This window comes from Bremia lactucae, linkage group LG4, assembly GCF_004359215.1.
Source record: "Bremia lactucae strain SF5 linkage group LG4, whole genome shotgun sequence".
In the NCBI taxonomy this organism is placed as follows: Eukaryota; Oomycota; class Peronosporomycetes; order Peronosporales; family Peronosporaceae; genus Bremia; species Bremia lactucae.
In genome coordinates this window covers 5,396,560-5,419,817 of record NC_090613.1, presented here as the reverse complement: position 1 = coordinate 5,419,817, position 23,258 = coordinate 5,396,560, and the positions used below count along the sequence as shown (strand labels likewise).

The 23,258-nt window shown below is 46.4% G+C and overlaps 9 protein-coding genes across 9 annotated transcripts; 5 read left to right on the top strand and 4 right to left on the bottom strand.

The window, feature by feature from the left end:
- Positions 1-956: 956 nt before the first annotated feature.
- CCR75_000062 (uncharacterized protein) lies at positions 957-4,403 on the top strand (the record flags this gene model as incomplete). Its single annotated transcript, XM_067958170.1, has 1 exon — positions 957-4,403. One exon carries the CDS (start codon positions 957-959, stop codon positions 4,401-4,403), a length of 3,447 nt encoding a protein of 1,148 aa, XP_067817069.1.
- Positions 4,404-4,789: 386 nt separating this feature from the next.
- CCR75_000063 (uncharacterized protein) lies at positions 4,790-5,857 on the bottom strand (the record flags this gene model as incomplete). The annotated part of the gene is made up of 4 exons (XM_067958171.1): positions 4,790-5,233; positions 5,303-5,380; positions 5,452-5,635; positions 5,847-5,857. 4 exons carry the CDS (start codon positions 5,855-5,857, stop codon positions 5,051-5,053), a joined length of 456 nt encoding a protein of 151 aa, XP_067817068.1. The 3' UTR covers positions 4,790-5,050.
- Positions 5,858-6,047: 190 nt separating this feature from the next.
- On the top strand, positions 6,048-7,817 carry CCR75_000064 (uncharacterized protein). The gene is made up of 4 exons (XM_067958172.1): positions 6,048-6,464; positions 6,519-6,724; positions 6,791-7,073; positions 7,141-7,817. Exons 1-4 carry the CDS (start codon positions 6,164-6,166, stop codon positions 7,311-7,313), a joined length of 963 nt encoding a protein of 320 aa, XP_067817071.1. The 5' UTR covers positions 6,048-6,163; the 3' UTR covers positions 7,314-7,817.
- Positions 7,818-7,864: 47 nt separating this feature from the next.
- CCR75_000065 (uncharacterized protein) lies at positions 7,865-11,702 on the top strand (the record flags this gene model as incomplete). The annotated part of the gene is made up of 1 exon (XM_067958173.1): positions 7,865-11,702. One exon carries the CDS (start codon positions 7,865-7,867, stop codon positions 11,600-11,602), a length of 3,738 nt encoding a protein of 1,245 aa, XP_067817070.1. The 3' UTR covers positions 11,603-11,702.
- On the bottom strand, positions 8,048-8,409 carry CCR75_000066 (uncharacterized protein; the record flags this gene model as incomplete). Its single annotated transcript, XM_067958174.1, has 2 exons — positions 8,048-8,241; positions 8,343-8,409. 2 exons carry the CDS (start codon positions 8,407-8,409, stop codon positions 8,048-8,050), a joined length of 261 nt encoding a protein of 86 aa, XP_067816753.1.
- A 41-nt stretch (positions 11,703-11,743) lies between the features above and the next one.
- CCR75_000067 (uncharacterized protein) lies at positions 11,744-13,714 on the top strand (the record flags this gene model as incomplete). The annotated part of the gene is made up of 5 exons (XM_067958175.1): positions 11,744-12,886; positions 12,957-13,065; positions 13,141-13,186; positions 13,260-13,529; positions 13,591-13,714. The coding sequence occupies 5 exons, from the start codon at positions 11,744-11,746 to the stop codon at positions 13,646-13,648; spliced, it is 1,626 nt and encodes a 541-aa protein (XP_067816752.1). The 3' UTR covers positions 13,649-13,714.
- Positions 13,715-13,799: 85 nt separating this feature from the next.
- On the top strand, positions 13,800-19,209 carry CCR75_000068 (uncharacterized protein; the record flags this gene model as incomplete). Its single annotated transcript, XM_067958176.1, has 2 exons — positions 13,800-18,929; positions 19,018-19,209. The coding sequence occupies exons 1-2, from the start codon at positions 18,789-18,791 to the stop codon at positions 19,207-19,209; spliced, it is 333 nt and encodes a 110-aa protein (XP_067816784.1). The 5' UTR covers positions 13,800-18,788.
- On the bottom strand, positions 18,101-21,016 carry CCR75_000069 (uncharacterized protein; the record flags this gene model as incomplete). The annotated part of the gene is made up of 1 exon (XM_067958177.1): positions 18,101-21,016. The coding sequence occupies one exon, from the start codon at positions 21,014-21,016 to the stop codon at positions 18,101-18,103; it is 2,916 nt and encodes a 971-aa protein (XP_067816783.1).
- Positions 21,017-21,776: 760 nt separating this feature from the next.
- On the bottom strand, positions 21,777-23,258 carry CCR75_000070 (uncharacterized protein; the record flags this gene model as incomplete). Its single annotated transcript, XM_067958178.1, has 5 exons — positions 21,777-22,184; positions 22,255-22,398; positions 22,470-22,629; positions 22,717-22,999; positions 23,060-23,258. The coding sequence occupies 5 exons, from the start codon at positions 23,256-23,258 to the stop codon at positions 21,777-21,779; spliced, it is 1,194 nt and encodes a 397-aa protein (XP_067816669.1).

The window sequence follows — 23,258 nt, the reverse complement described above, 5'->3', positions numbered from 1 at the left end:
AAATGAGACTTCATTTTCACTCCTTGTCTATTTGCAAACAAACGATCGGAATTCCCCTCATTGAGGTCACCGAAGCCCCACGGGCTTGATCACGTAAACGCGTCAGATACTGGCTTCGCGTCACTACCTTTGGCGTAAGGTATCGCTCGTGAAGAGCGTCGCGAGCAGCGATCTCCTCTGGCGTTCTCACCGTTTCACCGGAGGGCCAGATGGCCAAGCTGTGACCCGCGATCTCTTTGAGACGCTCGTTTGCACTAAGCGGAGTGAATCTATATTCACTATGAGGCATAGCTTTCGCTATCTCGGCGGATCGACGACGAGCTTGTTCCTCTATGATTATAATCCGCTCTTGCTCATCATCGAGCGGATTTGTAATGATGTTGGACTGAGGGTCATGTGTCCTGCTCAATGCAGTTAGAAATTCAGCGGCACCACGTTCTGGGAACGGATTTGGGGCCACCGACGTTCATCCGGAGGAGATGGCGTGTAAGAGCGACGCCCTTTCTCCTCACCCTCTGATGGAGAGTGACTTCCAAAGTCAAAAATTCCCTCATCATCGAGGAAGGTGCTCAGAGTCTGTGACTCACGCTTTATTGTCATGGGACAAGGGAATGCAGCACACAACCAAACGGTATATTCTAACCTCAAAGAGGATGAAGCGATTGTTGTCACTTGGTGTCAACAGTCTGATGGGGGAGGGTGTAATGGGACACACATCGGTTGGAGAACCGTTGTTGGGATACATTTACTTTATGGGTAAAATACTTTTTTATCCTTTTCTAAAATAGTTAAATACTCAAAATCCCATTTATTATGGGTAACTAATGTTTTCGCCGCCAGATATATATCTGGCGGCCGAAAACTTTTGATCTTAAAGATGCTGTTACCATTATGTAAATTCTCTCTTTTTTAATTGGTGTGATAATTTTGAATGAGCACACTGACAAGTTACCGCAATGCAGCGCAACAGCGCTTACAGAGACAGTGGTAATCCCAACCATGGAGGCCGTTTTGGCGGTCGCGGACGAGTAGGTAGAGCTGGACGAGGGCAACGGTCTTATGTACCTGCGCACATAAGCAGTCGTGGCACCTTAAATCCGCAAAGTTCGTCGGAACCCGCCATTAATCTGGAAGAGAGTTTTACAATGGAGATTCATGAGGCTTTTCAAGCTTTAATAGACGGGAACGAACATACTGAAATAAGTTTTTCTTCTTCGTATGACAACACGCAGCGCCGCTACATCCACTCGATGGCGCAAAAGTACGGACTTTTTTCAAAGAGTTCGGGCAAGAAGGGCGCTGGCCGCTTTATCCACGTGGCGAAAGTAAAGAAGAACTCGTCTATGGAGAAGGTTTCCCTGCGACTTCCATCTGTGCATCTTGATGCAGCAAAAAATGATTGGTTTCCGCCTATAGTGAAGACGTACATGGCAAAATACCCCAGTCCCATTAGCGACGAGGTCGCGGATCCATACTGTGCCAAGGATCTGACTCCTTTAGCGTCGGCTCCTTTGAAAGGGTCAGGAAGAAATGGTAAACCATTATTCAAGCCGCTTTTGAGCCACTTTAAAGAGACGAAAATCAAGATTCAGAAGACTTTACGTACGGAAGCGATGAAGCTGCCAGTGCATGGATATCGAAATGAGATTCTTAGACTTGTTGAGAATAACCAACTTGTGGTAGTATCGGGAGACACCGGATGCGGAAAATCGACGCAAATCCCTCAGTTTCTGCTGGACGACGCACTGGCGCGAGGACGTGGTGAAGAAACGAGAATTCTCTGCACTCAGCCTCGACGTATCAGTGCCATCTCCCTTGCTGAGCGCGTCTCACGGGAACGATCTGGAACTGACTCAAAGGAAGTGGGTCATGCCATTCGGTTTGACTCGAACTATGATGCAAAGCGGACCAAGCTGATTTTCTGTACAACAGGAACGCTACTTAAGTGGCTTCAAAACGATCCATTGGCGCAAGGATTTTCTCACATCATCCTCGACGAAGTTCACGAGCGTGACCAGTTTACCGATTTTTTGCTCATTCTTATCAAGACAGCAATTCTAAAAATGCGACCAAAGCTAAAGGTGATTCTAATGAGTGCGACGATCCAGGTCGAGAAATTTTCACAGTATTTCCAACCAGATTTTCCAGCTCCTATTCTGCAAATGGTCGGTGGCACAACCTTTCCTGTCACGACGCTATTCTTAGAAGACGTGCTTGCATTGCTTGAAAAAGACCGAAGGTCTGTCGTGCCTATGATGGACTTCTCAAGTCTTGGATCCATCGAAAGTACTGTTCATGGGCAAGTTACAGCTAGTGTTTCTGAAAATCTTGATCTAGAGTGTCCGCTATGTGGGAGTGCCAGATTGAAAGACGTCGAAGCATTTGGCATACACGTGGCGAGCTGCTTTGGGGACCACCTTATTGATTATGATGCACCAGCAGCTACTGAGCTTATCCCTGTATCCGTGCCTGTCTCTTCGATGGGGGATTTCTTGCAAGCGGTACTCAGTGGTATCACTGACGAAGCAAAAGATGCACTGCTGTCGTCATACATGAAGCAGCTTGATGCCCTTCGGCAGGACAATGCTGTAGACTATGATCTATTGCTTCAGCTTCTTTCCCTTGTGGACCGTACCTTTCCAATCGACGAAAAAGAAAATGGAGCTATTCTCGTCTTTTTACCAGGATGGGAAGAAATTTCGTTTATGGAGCGGGCTGTGCTAAATTCCCCAGCAACCTCTTACAAGTATGAAATTGCGCTTCTTCACTCGCGTTTGTCTAATGAGGAGCAACGCCGCGCATTTTTAACTCCGCCTCACGGTAAGCGGAAGCTCGTGCTTGCAACCAACATTGCCGAAACGAGCCTTACGATCGAAGATGTTGTATTTGTAATCGATTGTGGCAAATCAAAGCAAACGCATGCGCTGGCTGCGACTTTAAGCTCGTCGTTTGTGATGGGCCTGCAAACAACATGGGTAGCTCGTGCCAACTGTGTGCAGCGAACAGGACGGGCGGGTCGAGTGCGTGCAGGTATCTGCTTTCGTCTCTTTTCAAAGGCTCGATTTGATTCGGGCATGAAAGAGTTTTTGCAGCCCGAATTATTGACGACGCCTTTAGAAGAGCTTCTTTTGCAGATCAAGCTTCTCCAGCTCGAAAAGAAGCTTGATATTCGCGACGCAAAAGAATTTTTGCTGCAAGCAATGGATGCACCGAACGAAACTTCGATTGATGTGTCGCTACAGCGATTAGAACACATGCGAGCACTTGGCATCGGTGCCGACGGAAAATTAGCATTGACACTGCTGGGTTGGCATTTGGCGCAAATCTGTAGTAGTGGGGTCTCGGTGCAAATGGCAAAACTTTTGCTGTGGGGCCACACGTTTGGCTGTCTCGACGCTATGCTGCAGACCACGTGTACGCTAAGCGGTTATCGCGACCCTTTTATCAATTTTCTTGGTATGACACCTGAAGAACAGCGCCAAGTCAATGCGTCAAAGCTTGCGTTTGCTCGAAACAAGTCTCCACCAGCTTTAATGCTTCAAAGCGATCATTTTGTTTTATGGAAAGCATTTGAAGCATACGTCGATGTGCGAACACGTTCGTCGTTCAAGACAACGAATGCTTTCTGTGCTCAATACAAATTGCACCGACAGACACTTGAACAACTTGTATCGATTTATAAACAGCTCCAACAAGAATTGGAAAGAATAGGAGTTTCGCCAGCAACTCAGCTACTTTCAATGCCAGCGGCGGGCACAGTAGCCACGATGAATAGCATTGCTCCGTACTTGATGGCACTTAGTATTGGAATGTATCCCAATGCTTTATTTTCTCGTTCCGGTGGAGTGAGCCGCAATTGGATTTCGAAAGAAAAGGTCAAGGTGAAATTAGACGGCACGTGTATAGTCGTATGGACCGCTGGGAATGTTCTGAAGAAAAATGTCAGGTATGGCCATATGCAAGACGAAGGAAATGAATGGCTCGTATATCATGAAATGATGCAGTCCGAGCGTACGCGTCTTGCAAAGTATGCAACGAAATTGCCATCAGTGTTGTTACAGGTGCTTCTGATGGGTTGTTTAGAGTCGGGGAAAATTGAGGCACAGTCTGCGGAGAATGATACGTCAAAAGAGACTTGCAAGTGGTTGCTTGTGCTTGACGATTGGATTGTATATGAATTTAGCTCTCTTGATGATGCGCGTTGGATTGCACTGCTGCGCAAGCGATTATATGCTGCATTTCTTCGACATTTAGACCATCTTCATGACAACGCGCAACACACTGGTGCAAAATCATCTTCAGAAGAAAATAATGAGCTTAAGCAGCATGACAAAGAGCTTCTCCAAGCTTTAGTATCTTGGGTCGCATCAGATCTACATTGTAAATCGAATCAACAAGCGTAACTTTCAAATAAATGGCAATAAATTTTACATTATTACGATACGGATAACTTGCGTGGTTGTAGCAATTATAACTCTTACTCACGTTGTTAAATTTGCAAAGGATGCATTAAAGCCTAGGCTACTCATTCGTGTGGGCGTGCACATGGGATTGCTTCTTGGGCTTGTGTGCACTGTCAAAACCACTTACCATTTATAGTACGGCTAAGCGACTCAAGTTTCATCAAGCCTGCAACTTCTGGACTGTAAATCATATCATATCGTGCGTGATTATAATTCTATTTAGTAACGGCTATCCTTTTCTCACAATGACAGCGTTGCAAGTATCTAATGTATACTTAACAAATGTCGATAACGGTTTAGCTGTTAATACAGTAGATTTAAGTCTAGGAAAGGACGGCTCAGGGAATTATTAGCTTTCCTCAAAGTTAAAAGGAACGCTCAGCAGGATATCTTTTGAATCTCCTCTTTAGCTGACAATAAGTCCGACATCGTTCATTCTTGCGTCTTAGGTAACGCACACTTATTGAGACAATTGGTGCATCTAATGCCACGAAACAATATCAAAAGAGCTCTTTTGTCAACATTTAGCATTTAAGAGAAATGGCAATCCTCCCAAGCAAAATATGAATCCTCCATTAGGTAACTTCTTAGATGGCACCACGGTTGCCCGACTTTTTCTGAGCTCGAGGAGCGTTGCCGCCCTTGGCGCCCTTGATGGTGTGCTCGACCTTTGTCGCCGACTTCTTGGCCTTGCTTCGGTCCTTGGCCTCCTTTAAGGCGGCTCGGGCAGCAGCACGGACCTCTGGCTTCTGGTTACGCTTTTTACGAATCTATCATGTAACAAATCAACGCAATGGTAAAACCGCGTAATACGTACTTTAACGGACTAGAAAACTTACATCATCAGCCGAGACGCCTACGATGGCACGCTGCGTCTTGAGGGTCTTGCGGGCACGACGACGACTAAATTCCTCAACCTATTAGAGTTTAAAACAATCGTATAAAGTTATCTGTGCAATAACTCCAGAAAAAGGTCACACTTTCGTACTTTGAGCTTTTTGTTCATGCGACGCCAGCCGAGGGTCCACACGATCTTCGTGGCCTTCTTGCGCTGTAAAAAAAGCGATTTGCTCTTGGCATTAATGAAAACGTATGCTGACCCATCGCGGCGAATGTAGCGCGAGCCGTGGCCGGGGTAGATGCGGCTTTCGCTAAACGAGCAAGTTTCGGTCCTGAACCCAACAAGCGCCACAGATTAGGATCACTAGTTGCCATTGGACGCACTGCGAGAAATGGTTTTATAGCTGGAGCGAGAGAGAGGGCGAACACGTCAAAAGCACCAATTTAGCGCCTTCGCGCCGTTTCTATCGCATATAGAAGATAATATTCCTGACTGCTTCTCTCGCTCGTGCATGGCGATTATCATGAAATGTCTGTACGTACTTGATCACCATTTCGCTTACGTCTTCTTGGGAGAGTTTATGCCAATTGAGCCGATCTAGGAGCTCAAGAGACCTTACAACTACTTCAGTACCGCCGCACTAAATTGGCTGGTGGAAAAGCGCCAACTTAATTCTTACACAAACGTTACTTTTGGGACTAATTAGTCGTATAAAAAAGCCAAACAAAACACCATCAGGATGCAAATTTGTCAGTACGTTTGTCATGTTATGACCCACGCATCTCTCCATAATGTGTGCTCATAATTAACAAAGCACTGATATAAGTATTGTAGCGACTAGAGTGAGCGTAGTTAAATTATGCAGTGTGCTCGCTTAGTACGTCCAACACAACAAGCTGTCCATTTATTCCGCAGCTTTAGCACGGGTCGCACCCTCGTAAAGACAGTGCAGTCATCTCGCTATGCTCAGACACACACGACTAGCGATGTTATTAATTTTGGTTTGGGTCAGCCCTCCGCTTCTTTGCTGCCTCCCTTGGAAATGTTTCGCGACGCTGCAATTGCTAAATTTCAGCCGACTCAGGACTCCATGATGCTGCAATACGGAGTCGCAAAGGGCTTCATTGGCTTCAGAAAAGAGATAGCTCAAGTCGTGAGAGGTATATAATGTGTCAGAATGGAACATTATATGATCTGATATCGCTACTAAACAGGAATCAATCCAACGAAGGCAGTTGACCCCGAGACACTTATGGTAACGGCAGGCAACTCCCAGGCTATATCACATGCTGCTATGTTATTTTCCAAGACCCGCAAGCGTGTTTTTGTGGAAGAACCGACCTATTTTTTGGCGCACGATATTTTTCGAGAGCTTGGGCTTAGCATGACGAGTATTCGAACTAAAACCGATGGAATCGATGTAAGAGTTGCTCACATAATTTAAATCCGAGTGAGGGACTCGCCTAACACAGCATTTTGGATTCAGTTGGACGAGCTGGAAGCAAAGTTGATTGCTGGGGATGTTCCAGCGTTGTTGTATACAGTCCCATTTTTTCATAATCCTACAGGGAGTGTTATGTCGCCCATGCGCTGCCAACGCCTTGTAACGCTTGCCCGAACATACGGGTTTCATATCATTTCAGATGAGCCATATAACTTACTGCATTTCGATGGAAGTGCATACAGTTCCCTCGCTTCCTATGATGATTCTGGCCTCATTGTTTCGCTTGGAAGTTTTTCAAAAATCCTTGCCCCAGGACTACGACTTGGTAAGCAGCTAATAAGTTCGATTTCTTTTTCTTGGTAGACACTCGCTAATCGACTATAATACTGCAGGCTGGGCTCAAAGCAGCACCGAAACAATTGAAGCTCTGTCAACAATCGGTGCGCTTCGCAGCGGCGGTGGCCAAAATCCCATCACTGCGGCCCTCGTTCACACAGGCAAGCGACTTTTTGCCTTAGTTGCTTATTTCTTATTGCATTATTCACACGGTTGGCAACATGCGTGATGGCTATCATTTACCTAGTGCTGGAACAAGACAAATTGTTGCCTCACATCGAGCATTTAAAAAGCGTTCTGTGTAGCCGAAAGGACGCTATGTGTAACGCATTGTATAAATACTGTCCTGATGTCAAATATACCGAGCCGACTGGTGGATACTTCTTGTGGCTCCATTTGCCCGATAACATGCACGCTGAACAGTTACTAAAGGAAGCTGTATCCCACCACGGTGTAGCTTTTACACCTGGAACCCGATGCTCGCTCGGTACGGATGATGAAGATGTATCAAATGTGGCGCTGACCAATTGCGCGCGCCTATCGTTCGCTTTTTACAGCGAAGAAGAGATTTCCACGGGCATTCAACGTTTGTGCGCAGCTGTTGCGTTACAAAGCAGAAATAGTAATTGAGAATTTAGTTAACGCATGCCTTGGAAGCGAAAAAAAACAATTGTGAACAATATTCTTAAGCTGTATAATAAAAAAAATATCGGCCAATCTCGTGCCGCTGCAATCTGCCACGTCGCTCCTCAATCCAGCATATCTACCCGACCGCTGGCAATGCTGACCAAGTTCGAATCCAAGAGCAACCGCGTGAAAGGCCTCGCTTTTCACGTGAGTCGCCCCTGGATTCTTACGTCTCTCCATAATGGCGTAATCCAGTTATGGGATTACCGCATGGGCACACTTCTCGATCGCTTTGACGAGCATGACGGACCTGTGCGCGGTGTGGATTTTCATCGCTCACAGCCCTTGTTCGTATCGGGCGGGGATGACTATAAACTCAAAGTATGGGACTACAAGCTCCGACGCTGTCTCTTTACGCTGCTCGGCCATCTCGACTATATTCGTACGGTGCAATTCCACCAAGAATATCCTTGGATCCTGAGCTGTAGTGACGACCAGACCATTCGTATCTGGAATTGGCAGTCTCGCTCCTGCGTATCAATCCTCACAGGTCACAATCACTACGTCATGTGTGCTCAATTTCACCCCAAGGACGATCTAATTGTCTCGGCGTCATTAGATCAGACCGTACGAGTCTGGGACACGACAGGTCTGCGTAAAAAGACCGTGCGTGGCGCGCCTTCAGCTATGGACGACATGGTCGGTCCACCTTCTTCTCGCTCAAATAATCACGATATCTTTGGTGCTAGTGATGCCATTGTCAAGTACGTTCTCGAAGGTCACGATCGTGGAGTAAATTGGGCCAGCTTCCATCCGACACTCCCCCTTATTGTCTCCGGGGCAGATGACCGTCAAGTGAAGCTCTGGCGCATGAATGAAACTAAAGCATGGGAAGTCGATACCATGCGCGGACATACGAACAATATTTCGTGTGTGCTGTTCCACCCGCGTCATGAATTGATCATTTCTAATAGCGAAGACCGTTCCATTCGTGTATGGGATATTTCCAAGCGCATGGGCTTACAGACCTTTCGGCGAGAAAATGACCGCTTTTGGATGCTCTTAGCGCATCCGACTCAAAATTTACTCGCGGCTGGTCACGATTCCGGGATGATTGTGTTCAAGCTCGAACGTGAACGCCCGGCGATGGATATTCACGACAGCCGCGCGTATTATGTGAAAGAGCGCTATATACGCATGTATTCGTTTGTAGATGGCAGTGACGTTCCCGTCGCGGCTGTGCGACGAACGGGTACGGCTGGCACCGGTATGGGCAATTGCCCGCGTCATATGAATTATAATCCGTACGATCAGAATTCAGGCACAAGTAGCGTGTTGCTAACGAGCGATACGGATGGTGGCTCGTATGAGCTCGTGACGTTTACGCATGGATCGAATGGAGATACGTCCGAGTCGAGCCGAGGTCCTGGTCTCTATGCTGTCTTTGTCGCGCGCAACCGCTTTGCAGTCTTAGACAAGTCACGGCATATCGTTATTAAGAACTTTCAGAATGAAGTGACTAAGAAGATTACGCCTCCAAATGGCACAGCCGACGGTCTATTCTTTGGTGGTATCGTAGGCCGCGTGCTGCTTCATATTGATGACAAGATGGTACTCTATGAGACGCAAAGCCGTCGCGTGCTGGCGGATGTGCAGGCTGCACGCGTCAAGTACGTTGTCTGGAGTCCTAATTATGAGTACGTTGCGTTGATCAGCAAGCACTCTATCGTACTAGCAGACAAACAGCTTACTCTCTTAAGCACTATCACCGAGTCAGTTCGTATCAAGAGCGGTATCTGGGCAAACGCTCCCGCAGAGATTTTCGTCTACACGACCCTAAACCATATCAAGTACTCGCTTGCGAACGGTGACGGTGGCATTATTCGTACTTTGGATGTGCCAGTGTATTTAACTCACTTAGATGATTCGAAGCTTCACTGTCTCGATCGTGAGGCAAAGATGCGTACGATGGCAGTGGATCTTACAGAATGTGAGTTTAAAATTGCGTTAAACAAGAAAAATTACACGGAGGTGATGCGAATGGTTCGTCACTCGCGGCTTTGTGGCCAAGCGATTATCTCGTATTTGACCAAGAAAGGCTACCCGGAAGTTGCATTGCACTTTGTCAATGACGAAAAGACGCGCTTTAAACTTGCTATTTCCTGCGGTAATCTCGAAGTGGCTCTGAATTCTGCATACGAGTTAGATGACAACAAATGCTGGTACCAATTGGGCGTCGAAGCGCTACGTCAAGGTAATATTCAGGTCGTGGAGATGGCGTATCAGCGTACCAAGAACTTTGAACGTCTCAGCTTTCTATACCTGGTTACTGGAGACCGTGACAAGCTTCAGAAAATGCTTAAAATTGCCGAGGTACGCAATGATGTGATGGCGCGTTTTCACAATGCCTTGTATCTTGGCGATGTCGAAGTTCGCGTAGTGACACTTGAAGCTGCTGGCCAATTTGGTTTAGCATTATTGACTGCTGCCACACACGGCCTAAGCGATCATGTCGAGCGGCTGCGTGCACAATTACAGGAGACGAACCCTGACTTTGACGTGGATGAATTTCTCGCGCGCGAGATGCTTTCAAACCCAACACTGCTGTCTCCGCCGCCATGTCTCAGCCGTCTTGAAAACGAAAACTGGGCGCTTGTCGAGATCAATGAACCAACCATTCAAGATCATGCAATTGCTGCTGAAAAGCGCGAAGCCGAGCGCAGTTTGCAACCACTCCAGCAAGAAACTAACCACCGCTCGGTAGAAGATCGTTCGACCCCCAAGTCGTCGATTGATTTGACTCTGGACGCCGCTGGGGATGCCTGGGATATTGAAATGGATGGCGACTTGGATCTGTATGACTCGCTTACGATTGATGACCAATCACTTGGTCTAGACACGGCTGCGCTGGAAAACGACTTAGCTGGTCTCAGCACTGATGGCTTTGTAGCAGCCCCTACCGCTGGTTCGAGTCTAGCAGTGCAGTGGGTGCGCAACTCATCTTTAGCTGCTGATCACGTGGTAGCTGGCTCATTCCAGACCGCCATGCAGCTGTTGCATCGTCAGATCGGCGTGATTAATTTTGAGCCGCTCAAGCCCACGTTTTTTCAAGTCTTTTCAGGTGGTGCAGCATCGTTGCCCACACAAAGCAACTACCCACCGCTTCACACATGGTTGCAGCGTAACGATGCGAGCCAGCCATCCGTAGCTGTGTCCTTTACAGCCCTCGTCGAGATGCTCAAGCACGCGTACCGCTCGTTCACTGGTGCCAAATTCGACGACGTCAAAACGCACTGCCAATCAATTTTGTACGCTATACCCTTCTTAGCCGTCGACTCGAAGGAAGAAGCCGAGAAAGTAAAGGGTTTATTAGCCGTCTGTCGCGAGTATCTCGTGGCTTGCCGTATTCGATCCGAGGTGGCTGCTGTTCCGTTAGATAGCGATCCGAAGCGCAACATTGAATTGACTGCGTACTTTACGCACTGTGAGTTGCAATTGCCGCATTCAGTGCTGACGCTCAAGATCGCCATGACAAATGCTTTTAAATCCAGCAACTTTATCACGGCGGCATCATTTTGTCGGCGATTGCTGGAAATTCCCGAGGTATCGCAGCATCCGCGCCACGAAAAACTGCGTCTGACGGCGCGTAGAGTGCTGCAGAAGGCTGAAAAAGAAGCTCGCAACGAACATGCCGTCGACTACCACGACCTGAAGCCATTTGTGCTGGACGTACGCCATTTGACGCCCATTTACGTTGGCCAGCCGGATGTTCGCTGTCCGTACTGTGCCGCCGCGTATAAACCGAAGTGCAAGGGCACACTATGCGACATATGTGGTTTATCAAAGATCGGTGAAGAAACCATTGGGCTGGTCGTCACCACGGCTCAGTAAGGGACAATAATTGCCGGACAGTAAAATTGCGTTACTACTTTTTTTTTATGAACGACTTAAATATGTTTTTAAAATTCAAGAATTAATCTCTTAGAAGGAATGCTCGCACTTAATGAGAGCAGTAACCCACCAATATTTTTAATGACGACAATGGTCAAGGACGCTACCATAGCGAGGGCCAACGCTACCGAAAAAATAACTCAAAGCTCCGAGCATCTTATCGACGAAGTTCAGTCTGCATACGATGTTGGTATTGGACAAACTAAACCAGAGCAAAATGCAGCAATAAATGGTGAGCCTGGAGACGTCGATATGGAGGAGACACAGCACGAGTTCAAGCAAAACACTGACGAGGAAATGGCTCAAGTCGAGGTGGAAGAGATCAGAGCTACGGTTCATAGTAACACTTCTCAATACTTAGATGATGCTCTAAGGGATCAGAAGACAGGCCATGCGGAAGCATCAGATACTGCGAGTACTTTTGCTCCTAAGACACAGACACTTACTTCTTCGAATCAAGCCGATGCAGAGATAGACAGTATTAGCGAATATTCAATCTTGAATGAGACCAAAGCTTTACATGGATCTAAGTCTCAATCAAGTCAAAGCTTGAAAAGGACAGCAGAACCTGCTGCTAAGAAGCAAAAAGCCAACATCGCGGGCTCAAGTGCTCTCGGAAACGGCGCTGCTTCACCAACAAATGTTGATTCTCCATGTATGATGATTTCTCGAGATGATATGGCCAAGGTTGAGGAGGATAGTGGACGCTTGAGATTTATTGTGATTACAAATGACGAAACGGATGAGCATATGATTCAGCTAACAACGTTAAAAAATATCTTTGCCAAACAACTCCCCAAGATGCCAAAGGAGTACATTGTACGGCTCGTTTTCGACAAGAACCACCAGTCAATGCTTCTTTTAAAAAATAATATTCACGTTATTGGTGGCATCTGCTACAGGCCATTCACGGCAAATCATTTTGCAGAGATTGCGTTCTGTGCCATTAATGCCTCCGATCAGGTAAAAGGGTACGGTACACGGCTGATGAATCACTTAAAAGAGTATGTCAAGACCAAAGGTATAACGCACTTCTTGACATATGCCGACAATTATGCTATCGGCTACTTTAAAAAGCAAGGTTTCACGAAGAGTGTTTCGATGGACCGGCCGAATTGGTATGGGTACATTAAAGACTACGACGGTGGAACTTTGATGGAGTGCACAATTCACACTCAAATAAATTACTTGCAAATTACGTCGATGATTCAACAGCAGCGTAAAGTAAGCGTCCTACTTCGCTTTTTATAGAAATCGACTGTTTGACACGCTAATGACAATGTGATGACACCAGGTAATTCAGGATAAAATAAATCAACGATCTCGCGCATCGACCGTGTACCCTGGTCTGACCACATTCGCAGATGACAGGGTGATGGATATCTACATGGTTTCTGGTGTCAGTGAGTAGTGCTCTCGAATTTGTCTTGCAAAATTGTGTATATTTTATGCAGCTGGCTGCTGATTGTACTTTCTAGAGGAAGCGGGATGGTCTCAGGCAACAATTCGTAATAATCGGATTGGGTGCGCTAACTATATTCTGGCAGTGGCAGACAGCTTCTTTGCTAATTTTTTGTCCGTCTATTTGAATCTACAGAACTCGCGACCAAGGCAGCCTTAAGTCACAGCTCTTGCAATTACTTAAGGCCGTTTCAAATCATCGAAGCGCGTGGCCTTTTCACGAACCTGTCGACACGTCTGTTGTGGTTGATTATCTTGATCATATCAAGGAGCCCGTGGACCTTCAGCTTGTTAGCAAGCGCATTGATAGCGGGGCTTATCTTTCGAAAGCTGCCTTGAAGGCAGATCTCGAAAAGATGTGTGACAATTGCACGCTTTACAATACGCCAGATACGAATTACTACAAGTACGTGTCTCATTTTCTTAGCTTGCATTATGTTATAAAACTTGTTCTATGTTCTGTTAAGGGCCGCTGCTGACCTCCGGGAATTTATTCAGACTCGAATTCAGGTTTCGAGACCATAAGTAGGCATATTAAATTGGGACCTCTTCGTACACTTAATAGATTTATGACTCCTTTCAAATGAATAATTCGTTCCATAATTGCTATTACATCGCTCGTTCCAGATGGAGTCGGTCGAAAGCTGGGTTCAGGACACCTTCGCGCCTATTGTGCTCACGTGCACCACGTTAGAAGCTGACCGCATCGCGCAGAAGAACAATCTCTCTGTTGCGAATCTTTTGAACGGCTTTGCACGCATTGATGACGCCGATGCGCCGCTGCGCTCCGTGACGCACCCAATCCAGCTCGCACGCTTTAATTTTCGTTTCTTGGCCGCCAGTCAGTTTCATACATTAGGAATTAATGATGCGACTGAACACCTCAATGCTAGTGTCAAGCGCTACCCGCCACAGCCCAATGCATCAGCGGTCTCTGCAGTGGAGCTAAACATTCCACGCGTTGCCAACGTAGAGGACGTTCCGGCGTATTTGCGTATCATTGGCGCGGACGCAGAGGATGATCCAGACCCCATGCCCTGGTACAAATCGTTTAAACACACACTCATGGACACATTTCGATGTGAAGAATTTAGTCTACTCTGTCATCCTGTAGCCATGTTAGTGATTGTGAGTTCGACGGACCCGAACCCACGTCATAGTTTTGAAGAACTGACTGCACCTGAAAACCTTCCACTTCCATTCCAAGAAGGAATCTACGACATTAATTCCATTCCCAAGTACTACGTTATTTTACACGATGTGCTTGAGACCATGGGCACGTCGATCGATCCTGATGCAATCCTAACAAGTTTAGACATTGCCACTGGCAATGGAACCGTAATTAGGATTAATTCGCTACTCGACGCCTCCTTTTCGTCGCACGGTGCAACAATTTGGACAGAAAATCCGTTCGTGAGACCGCCTTTGTTTCCGCAAATGATCCAGACATTCCCACAAGTCAATGAGACGGTCGGCACATCATTGTCAAGGGATGATGTCGACCAGCTCAAGGCTTTTGTTCGTGACTTTGGACTACGTTTCTTAGTGTCGTCGCTAGAGAAGCGAATTGCTAAATTAAATGAAGTTGTTTCAGCCATGAAAAAAGGGGTGAAGAATGTGTTTAAGTCGTGGCTTCGGAAACCCAAGGACTTGCGTCCGTCTCATGCTTCGGCATCCGGACGTATTCTATACAAATGCGACGCTATCGAGTCTCAGACGCGTCTTCTGGCTGACACTGCTTTTCTTGTGCGCGATTACGAACTGGCATTGCAAATGTATCGACTCGTGCGAGAGGACTATAAATCCGACAAGTCGATGCTTCATTGTGCTAACGCAAATGAGATGATTGCGCTTTGCTTACTCATGACAAAAGGATCTCCCATACAAATAACGAATGCTCTGGATTCGGCCAATGCCATTTATGCCAAGACTCCTTCGGTGTTGACTCAACGCTTGGCAATTCGAATTGCAGTAATTGCTGGTGAGATATTTTACGCCCTCAGCAAGTCTGGGCTATTTACTGACTATATGGACAATGCATCGGCGGCACTGATTCGTGGCTCAACAATGGAGCAGGGAATATGCGCTGCTATTCTCATGGAGCGAGCCGCTCTATGTGATGTCCGTGCAAGACAACCAAAGTTTCGCAAATATGGTTTCCGAATGGTCATGGCGGGCCATGTTTACAACACTTTAGGGCATGAAAAACACTCGGCGAGGTGCTACTCTCTCGCACGTGCCATTTACGACTGTAGCGGCTGGTTCCTTGTTGAAGACCATATCAACTTTATGCTGACACAACAGGCAAACAAGTTGAACGACCGAATGGCTACAATTATTTTGTTTCTGAAATTAATTGGCACAGGCCGCAATTCAGCAAGCCAGCAGGAAGCCATGCTTTACGATTTTGGGCTAATGGTCAAAGAATTTTTGGCGACAGAACGTGCTGACGCATCGCCATCTTCCTTATCTTCTAATGGACCTGTCTGTATCACAGGCAGCAATGGAGGTGTGAAAAGATTGTTAGTGAGAGACTTACGGATGCCTGAGTTGGATGAAAAGTCGACTGTTGTGTTTGCAGCCACGAATGCAATTGGAATTGACCGCTCGATTGACGGCAATAATTTGGAAGCAGAAATGTGGCGAGACCTTGGACAAATGATGGACAACCAACAACTTTTGCATCAATATATGGCGGCTGGTGAACAAACAGAAGCCAAGAGTTGGTATGCGCCTTTGCATCTCTACGCAGGGTACCGCAATAAAAAGAATGCAGTAATTCCCCAGCCAGAAAACTACGTGAAGGGTGAGCAGATTTTCGTTGAATTTGTGATGAAGAATGCACTTTCTTGTGCTGTGGACGTCGAAGATATTCATTTGTTTGGAACGTTCGAGAGTGCTGGTGAAGCGATTGTATTTGATGTCCCTGAGAGCTTGGAGCCTGATGAACAGCGTGTCGAAATTAATAGTGTGAACCTCCAGCTGCTTCCATGTAGTGAAGAACGAGTGCGCCTTGCGGTCTGCCCGCATATATGTGGAAGGCTCAAGTTGACTGGCGTCCGGTGGTCAATATGCGGTGGTGATGTACAAGGCGAGCACGCGTTTAACCTCCCAGGACCGCTTTTGAACGATACACGAGCGCACCGAGAAGCCCGCGCTCGAGCACCAAACATGAGCCTCATCGCTAATGTTGTCGAATCCATGCCATGGCTTGGTGTGGAAATCAAAGTGGTTCCTACGGAATCATTTGTTGGTGAATTAATTAAGCTTAAAGCTTTATTAATTAACGCAGGAACGGCATCATTACATAATCTGCAAGTTTGCTGTACCGATTTGCAGCTCTGCACATCGAAATCAGGCACGGTGGAAGATTTGTGCGGCTACGTTGGGGCTAACGGCCACGTCGTGGACTTGAGTAAAGTTGTACTCGCTCCAGGAGAGCGCGAGGAGGTAACAATATGGGCGCGTGGCTTAGTTGCAGGGCGCCATCTCGCGGCTCTTCTTTTTAAGTACACAACTAAACCCGTTAGTCATATACCCTCACTCTCACGCACAGTCAAGATCAAATTGGACTTGGACCTGCTTCCGTGCATCGACGTATCGTACTCTATCGAGCCAAATTTTAGTGCCCGTGGTGAGTACATCCTGGGCATTACAGTGTCGAATCAGCGACGAGATCATCATGCAACAACAAATGTTCTTGGCAGCGTTGTGCGACTCGAAGAGCTTTTATGCGTCAGCAACTCGTGGTCCGTGGAAAACTTGAGTCGGATGGCATCTCAGAAATCAACTGAGGTGCGAGATTCGCTGCATCTTGGCTTTTCGGAAGCGAGTACAAGTTATTTTCGCGTGGTGCGTCGACGCGGCAATTATGCGGAAGCATCAGAATGGTGCAAATTGTCTTTAACGTCTAGCCTAGAGAGTAACGAGTTATCGGCAAACTTGCCAATTCAACAGTTTTTGTGCTTAGAAAACGCTGCAGCACTCGTTCGAATTGGCGGCGCTGAAATGAGTGATTCCAGCGGGGGCAAACGTAGTGGAGGGTTTCGAACAATTCAGAGTGTGAGAAGAGAGAACAAGGCACTGAAAAATGCTGCGGTCGGAGACGGGAATGACGCGACGTCACAGCAGGAACCGCAGCCAACGTCAAAAGACGCGCTGCTATCGCATTTGGGAACAGATGGCCATCTTGTACTCGTATGGTCGACTGAGTACTCAAGCGAAGTGTCATGTCATCGAGCGATTGGTCAAATTAACCTCACGGCTGTCAAGATTCTTCCATTGATGCACGAAACTTCTTGTCCTTTGACTGTCACGCTTAAATACAAGGATTCGATCAAGTTGCACGAGTCCGCATTCCCTGTTTCAAAGTCAAAGCACAGGATGGCGGAATTGGATATCATGATGCAAATCTGTAACGATTCAGCGCCTAATTCAACACCTCTCGACGTGACAATTGAATTGCTTCATCCCGAAGAAGCTCAGGCTTCAATTCCAAAGTTGTCAGCGCTAACGAAACTGCACTCGGTCACGCATTCCGGCGCCTCTCCACCTCATGGTTCTCCGCCGCGATTTTTCTGGACTGGCATCACCAAAAAGCAAATTGAGCGCTTCGCTGCTAACAGTCAGGTGACAATTCAGCTTAAGGCTTGCTTTATGGCGTCAGGTATCTACAACTTGAACCGCTTTAGGTTCGTGGTAAATGCTGCCACCTCTAGACAGCTAACCAATGTGTTCATGCTTCCCGCCGACTACCTCGTGTACGTGAAGGATCCGCAAACCGACCAGACGTCAATGCAGCTGGATACGAAGCAGCCATTTGACGAATTAATTGCTCCGGTGTTATCATAATGGCAAGTCATACGACTATATGTCTTAATATTTTGTACGGGCACATTTCATAACACCCAGTCTATCTTTATAACTTCTCGACGAAACTGCCTCTTACAGCTTGGAAGGTTCACCCCGTTGGCAGAATCATGCTGCCATTAATTGTTTGTACTTTCGCTCAATAAGTCGAGTCTCTTCGTCTTCCGAATCGGACATTGGGTATTCTGGGGACTCAGTCGAATATTTGATCCGAGGTACGCAAAAGCTGTGAAAATCGAGAGACGGGGTCGTAAAGCAGCCCTTGTGAAGGTCGACAAAGCCTCCAATTTTGCGAAGGTAGGCGTCAGGTGACAATAGTCGCTCAATTTTCGAGAATTTATCGCCACTAGATTCATTGTCACCTCTGCTTCTATTGTCAACCACAAAATTTGGAATATTCGCATGTACATTTTCGACATTATCGACAGCTGAAGGATTTGACGACGAACCAAATTCATCTAATTCACCCAGAAATAATTTGAGAGCACTCCTCTCCTCAGCATTTTCGTGCTCTTGAAGTTTGCACGAATCTGCTTCGTCATCGCCACATATTTCACTTAATGCGAGCTGTTGGGCTGTCTCCCCATTCGACATTGGCACTTCCGGCGGTTCAGATCGGGTTGAACGATTAACGTCGGAATGAGCAGCCTTTTCAACAGCTAAATCCTTATCATGCATTTCTAAAGGGCATAATTGCTTTGCTTGTCTACCTACTGGTGATGACGATTGAGATGACAAGCCAGCGTCCGAGCCACTGCGAATCGATGACAAGTTCAAAGAGCTGAGAGAAAAGTCCATGGAATCGTCTCTGTCATTTTCAACTTTAAATAGCGAATTTATGTCAGAATCAGAATCGTCTTCATTGCGTTGGGATTCTGAAGCCATCGACAGCTGCAAGCATGTATTGCCATCCTCGGGCTTGCACCCTGCACTTGAAGTATGTGTATGTATCGCATCAACACTTAGCTTGTTATCGCCTGATTCGTCAATTCCGTCATCAAGGGATGCATTTGTTTGCCTTTCAGAACTGCTACCGCTTCGTGCAACACTTAAAAGGTGACGCAGCTGAGAAATTTGATCTTGCATATCATGGAGCTGTTTTTGCTGATTTTCAAGAATCTGTTGGTGCTGAATGGTTAAAAGCTGCTGCGTTTTACAACAACTTCGGGATTTATTCGAATTATAAAAAGAACCAACACGCTTTGCAGCTTCAGTAGCTACTTCTACATTTTTCGAAGAGGATGTTTTCGAAATATCACTGTCACTCTTCGCCTCATACTTCTCTTGCCCACCAATTAGCAAATTCTCTTGATCATCTACCAAATTAACATTTGCAAACGCCGCATTTTCAGCTTTGGACTTCAGTGCAGGAGTCGCTCCATTAAGACCAAGAGATACACTCTTTTTAATAGCATCATCGGTAATTGTCCACCCACTCAACCCGTCTACTTGATCTTCATCACCGACTGAGACTAAACGTATGTCCTGTAATGCCACAGAGCGCTCCTGTTCCTTATAAGCACCTAATCGGGACCTTTTACATTCCAAATTATCTATTTCAGTTCGAAGCGATGCCGGAATTTTCATTTGATGTCTTGCTTCTTCCCACTCCCTTGTCGTCGCAGCCGACAAGATAAATTCCACGTCAGTTGAGAATTTAGAAACGCCGACTAAACAGGATCTTCGATGGGAATAGAGCTCTAATGGTAGTGGCTCCTCCGGTGGTGACAAAAAGGATGAATAGCTACATTCAAAAAAGCGTGGCAAAGTACCAATTGTTCCAACACACTCAAGATCATTGGCAGGATATAATGCCACCAAGAATGTATTTTTTGCAGGCCCCACCCGCTCTCGAATCGCCTCAGACATCAAGAAGCCAATACAAGCAAAGTACAAGAACGGACTGGCAAGCTGTCGTCGCGCTCTGTCATCGTCCCATGCGTCATCAATCTGAACACCATAGACCCATACTCCTATAATAGGGTACTGCATCACGAGGGGATCAACTTTCAATAGTGGAACCGCCTTCCGCGTCGAATCAAGCGTGAGATACCCTGAGCGTAGATTTCCCGACCGAATTGTTAAGTCGCGCTTTGCCAATGTCGCAGCAAGTGGCGTCATGAGCAATGGCAAGTTACGAACGAGATTAAACGTAAATAGAACTGGAGACGCGACACATTCAAGCTGAAACTCAAGCTGTGCGGCATGGGGTGACGATTGAAACACAAGCAGCTTAGGCTGAAGCTTACACGAGACATCGTCAGTGTACTCGTCACGATAGCTGCTTTGCACGGATTGAACAGAACTCACGTAGCTATTTCGTAATAGTTCAGAATTGTCTTCAGTAATCGCCATAGAAAGCACCGGGACACACCATATGCCAGCAGCTCTTACGTCCTCCTTGTGCCTCATAACTCGCTTAAGTAGCACTTTGTTTTCTATTCCCATTGACGCATTACCATACAAATAGCAAAGCACGATATAATTGTCCTGTGCATCCTTTTTCTCTCGATACAACTTGTAAATTTCCTTTAAAGCATCTGCCGACACGATAAATTGCAGAAGAATTTGCTCAAGTGATAGCTTGATAGGTCCAGCCGATAATGGACGGCGATCCCAAAGCACAGAGCGCGTGATTGGGAATTGAATGGGGTGAACGTGGAGTCTAGGCATGTGAGTCTTCCCTATTTGCCCTTCTCTCGGCCCTACACTCATATGCAGCGGCACATTATAATGCTTCGTATACTTTGAACGATTGCACGCACTCCTTGATAGCTGAGAGCGGCTTGGAGACGTTGCGATCGGCCTTGACACGTCATCATCCGTCGAGTCTGAGAAGAAGGCGGAGGTCGGAAACCGACAACGAAGGGGCTTAACGCTGTTATTGCTCGCGTCTTTAATGGAAGAAGGGCGATGGCGGGGACGTGAATACTGCACAGATTGCGAGAAGGTCTGATCGCTATCCTGCAGCTCGTCGTCAAATTGTTTAAAGTGCCGCCGGATGTCGGAGTTACTCGCCTGCATAGATCAAAGCGCTTGCGGATTGAGATTTGCGTGCGGAATTCTGACATAACTATTTGATTGGAAGAAAAAAAGCCATTAACCTTTAGGCAGAGGCATTTACAATTGTTTAATGCTGCAAATTAGCCCATTATGTCGGTGAATGTCTTGACTAGCAAACAAACATTTGCTGCCTTATTAATTCAAGAAGCTGCAGCGTCAAGTATATTTTGTCGTTAATGAATTTGAAAAATGGGTGAAGGCAATAATAGTCGATTCGGCATACTCTCTGAGATATTTTCCCGCCAGATCTGACGATTAAAACACCCGTCTTTTCCAAGTTCGCTCCAAATTGTTCACGTTGCTAAAATGCTTAAATCCGCTCTACACCGCTTCTTAAGCCCCAGCAACACGCTTAACAGAGCAAGCACTGCCACCAACGAGTCAGGCCAACAAATATCTCAGGAGACACCCTTCACGCGCGAGACTGATGTGGAAGGATGGGTATTTCTTGCGGAGGAAAGGCGTTTAAAACCAGGCTCGAAGGCTCGCAGCTACGCCGACGTGGTAGTAATTGGCTGCACTTGACCAAGGTAAGAGTCTCCTACGCCCGCAACATCATAATAATCGATTAAACCATATGCCATGGTTCCTAAGAGTGACCCAGAAATTTAAAGCCATCGGCCCAAAAAAACAAATATTATAATACTCGAGTCTTCTCGTGTCCCCTCCTCGCTCTCTAACTATCCTCCTATGAATCTACATAACGCTACGTCTACGCGATCTACTCTTCACTCTTCAGTTCACATTCAGCTGGAAGATAGGATAATAAATTGCCAGGAACCATGTGCTTCAGACTCGCATAGGTTGCCTTGTGTAAATTAAGCTTTTGTAATATGTCTGCGTCGTCGTGAATCTCAAATGGTGCACTAAAGTTGAAAAAAATGTCTTGGCGGTCTTCTGACATCTCGCACTGAATTACAGTGTCTTTACTGGTGTTCACTGCAATAAATGGTAAGAATACTCGACCCTCGTCGCGTACAATGGTGGCGCCTGCCGAGTCTTCGCACTCCTTCCGCTTGCGTTCAGCGTTTCGTTTTAAGAGATTCTTCATTGCAACTTGCTGCACTAACAGATCCTGCAAATGTTGTTTTTTCTGTTTAACACTCTTCATACGCTCATTTCTTTCAGCCTGCACAAATGCCATTAAAAAGAATGCCATTGAAAAATCTGGACAGATCAAAAACTAGCTGTATACAAACCATAAGCATTTCCGTATCATGCTGTAAGTTTGAGGGCAGCCCTTTCCATCGAATTTCCTTTCGTTCTTTCGAAATAATGTCCATAGCCATAAGCACATTGAGTGCATCGTAAACACGTCGTCGAATGTTCTTTTCGTCGTATACCTACAAGTATAAAGGGCAATGATGGTAAGCCTTGCCTTGAGGACATAAAAATTTGCCTCCAGCTCACAAACCGAATCGTTTGGTCGCATAGTGACAAACTCGAGCACGAGCTCGTCAGCAACTTCATTGTAAGACGTCACATGCTTCTCTTCCACTTTTTGGCACACCTTCATACTAAAATGACGCAAGCCCTTATTGATCTTTAAATACTTTCTCGTCTTTCCCGGTGGACTGCACAGAAAGCCACAATATTAGGAACTATGCTCATAATAATTAAAAAAAATTACGAGTTGCATACACACTCATGCGCACACATACGGGCTGGTGAATGACGGACTTGACAGCGTTGAAGGCGCTAACATTGGCTTTCTTTCACTTTCAATGTCGACTAGCGTATTCGTAGTGAACGATGGAGTGACCGAAAGTTGTGATGCAACAAGAGCACCGTCTCTCAATAGACCTGCCTCCGTTGCTATCTTTTCAAGTCCTTGTGTCTTCATCATGTTCAAAAAATCGTCATGAAGGCTCGTCGGCGTCATCGACGCCGGAGTACTATTATCACTACACGCCACAGCACCTATTGCTTCTTTCTTAACCGGTACTTACAATTAATAAAGAGTCAGTGACAGCAAATTAAATTCCTTAAGCAACTTGTGTCAACCTGTTGAAACGTCATCTTTTTCTTCCAGGTCCATCTCCACCAATTTCTTCAGCTCCCGGCGCGTCACTCGCTTTATGCTACGATTAACTCCAGCTCCAGCACGTCGTTTGCCTACTCCTTTCGCTGGTACCTTAGATTTACTCGGCCTTTGTATCAGAGAACTGAGGATGACGGATTCTGGAGTTCCGTCAGCTGACAT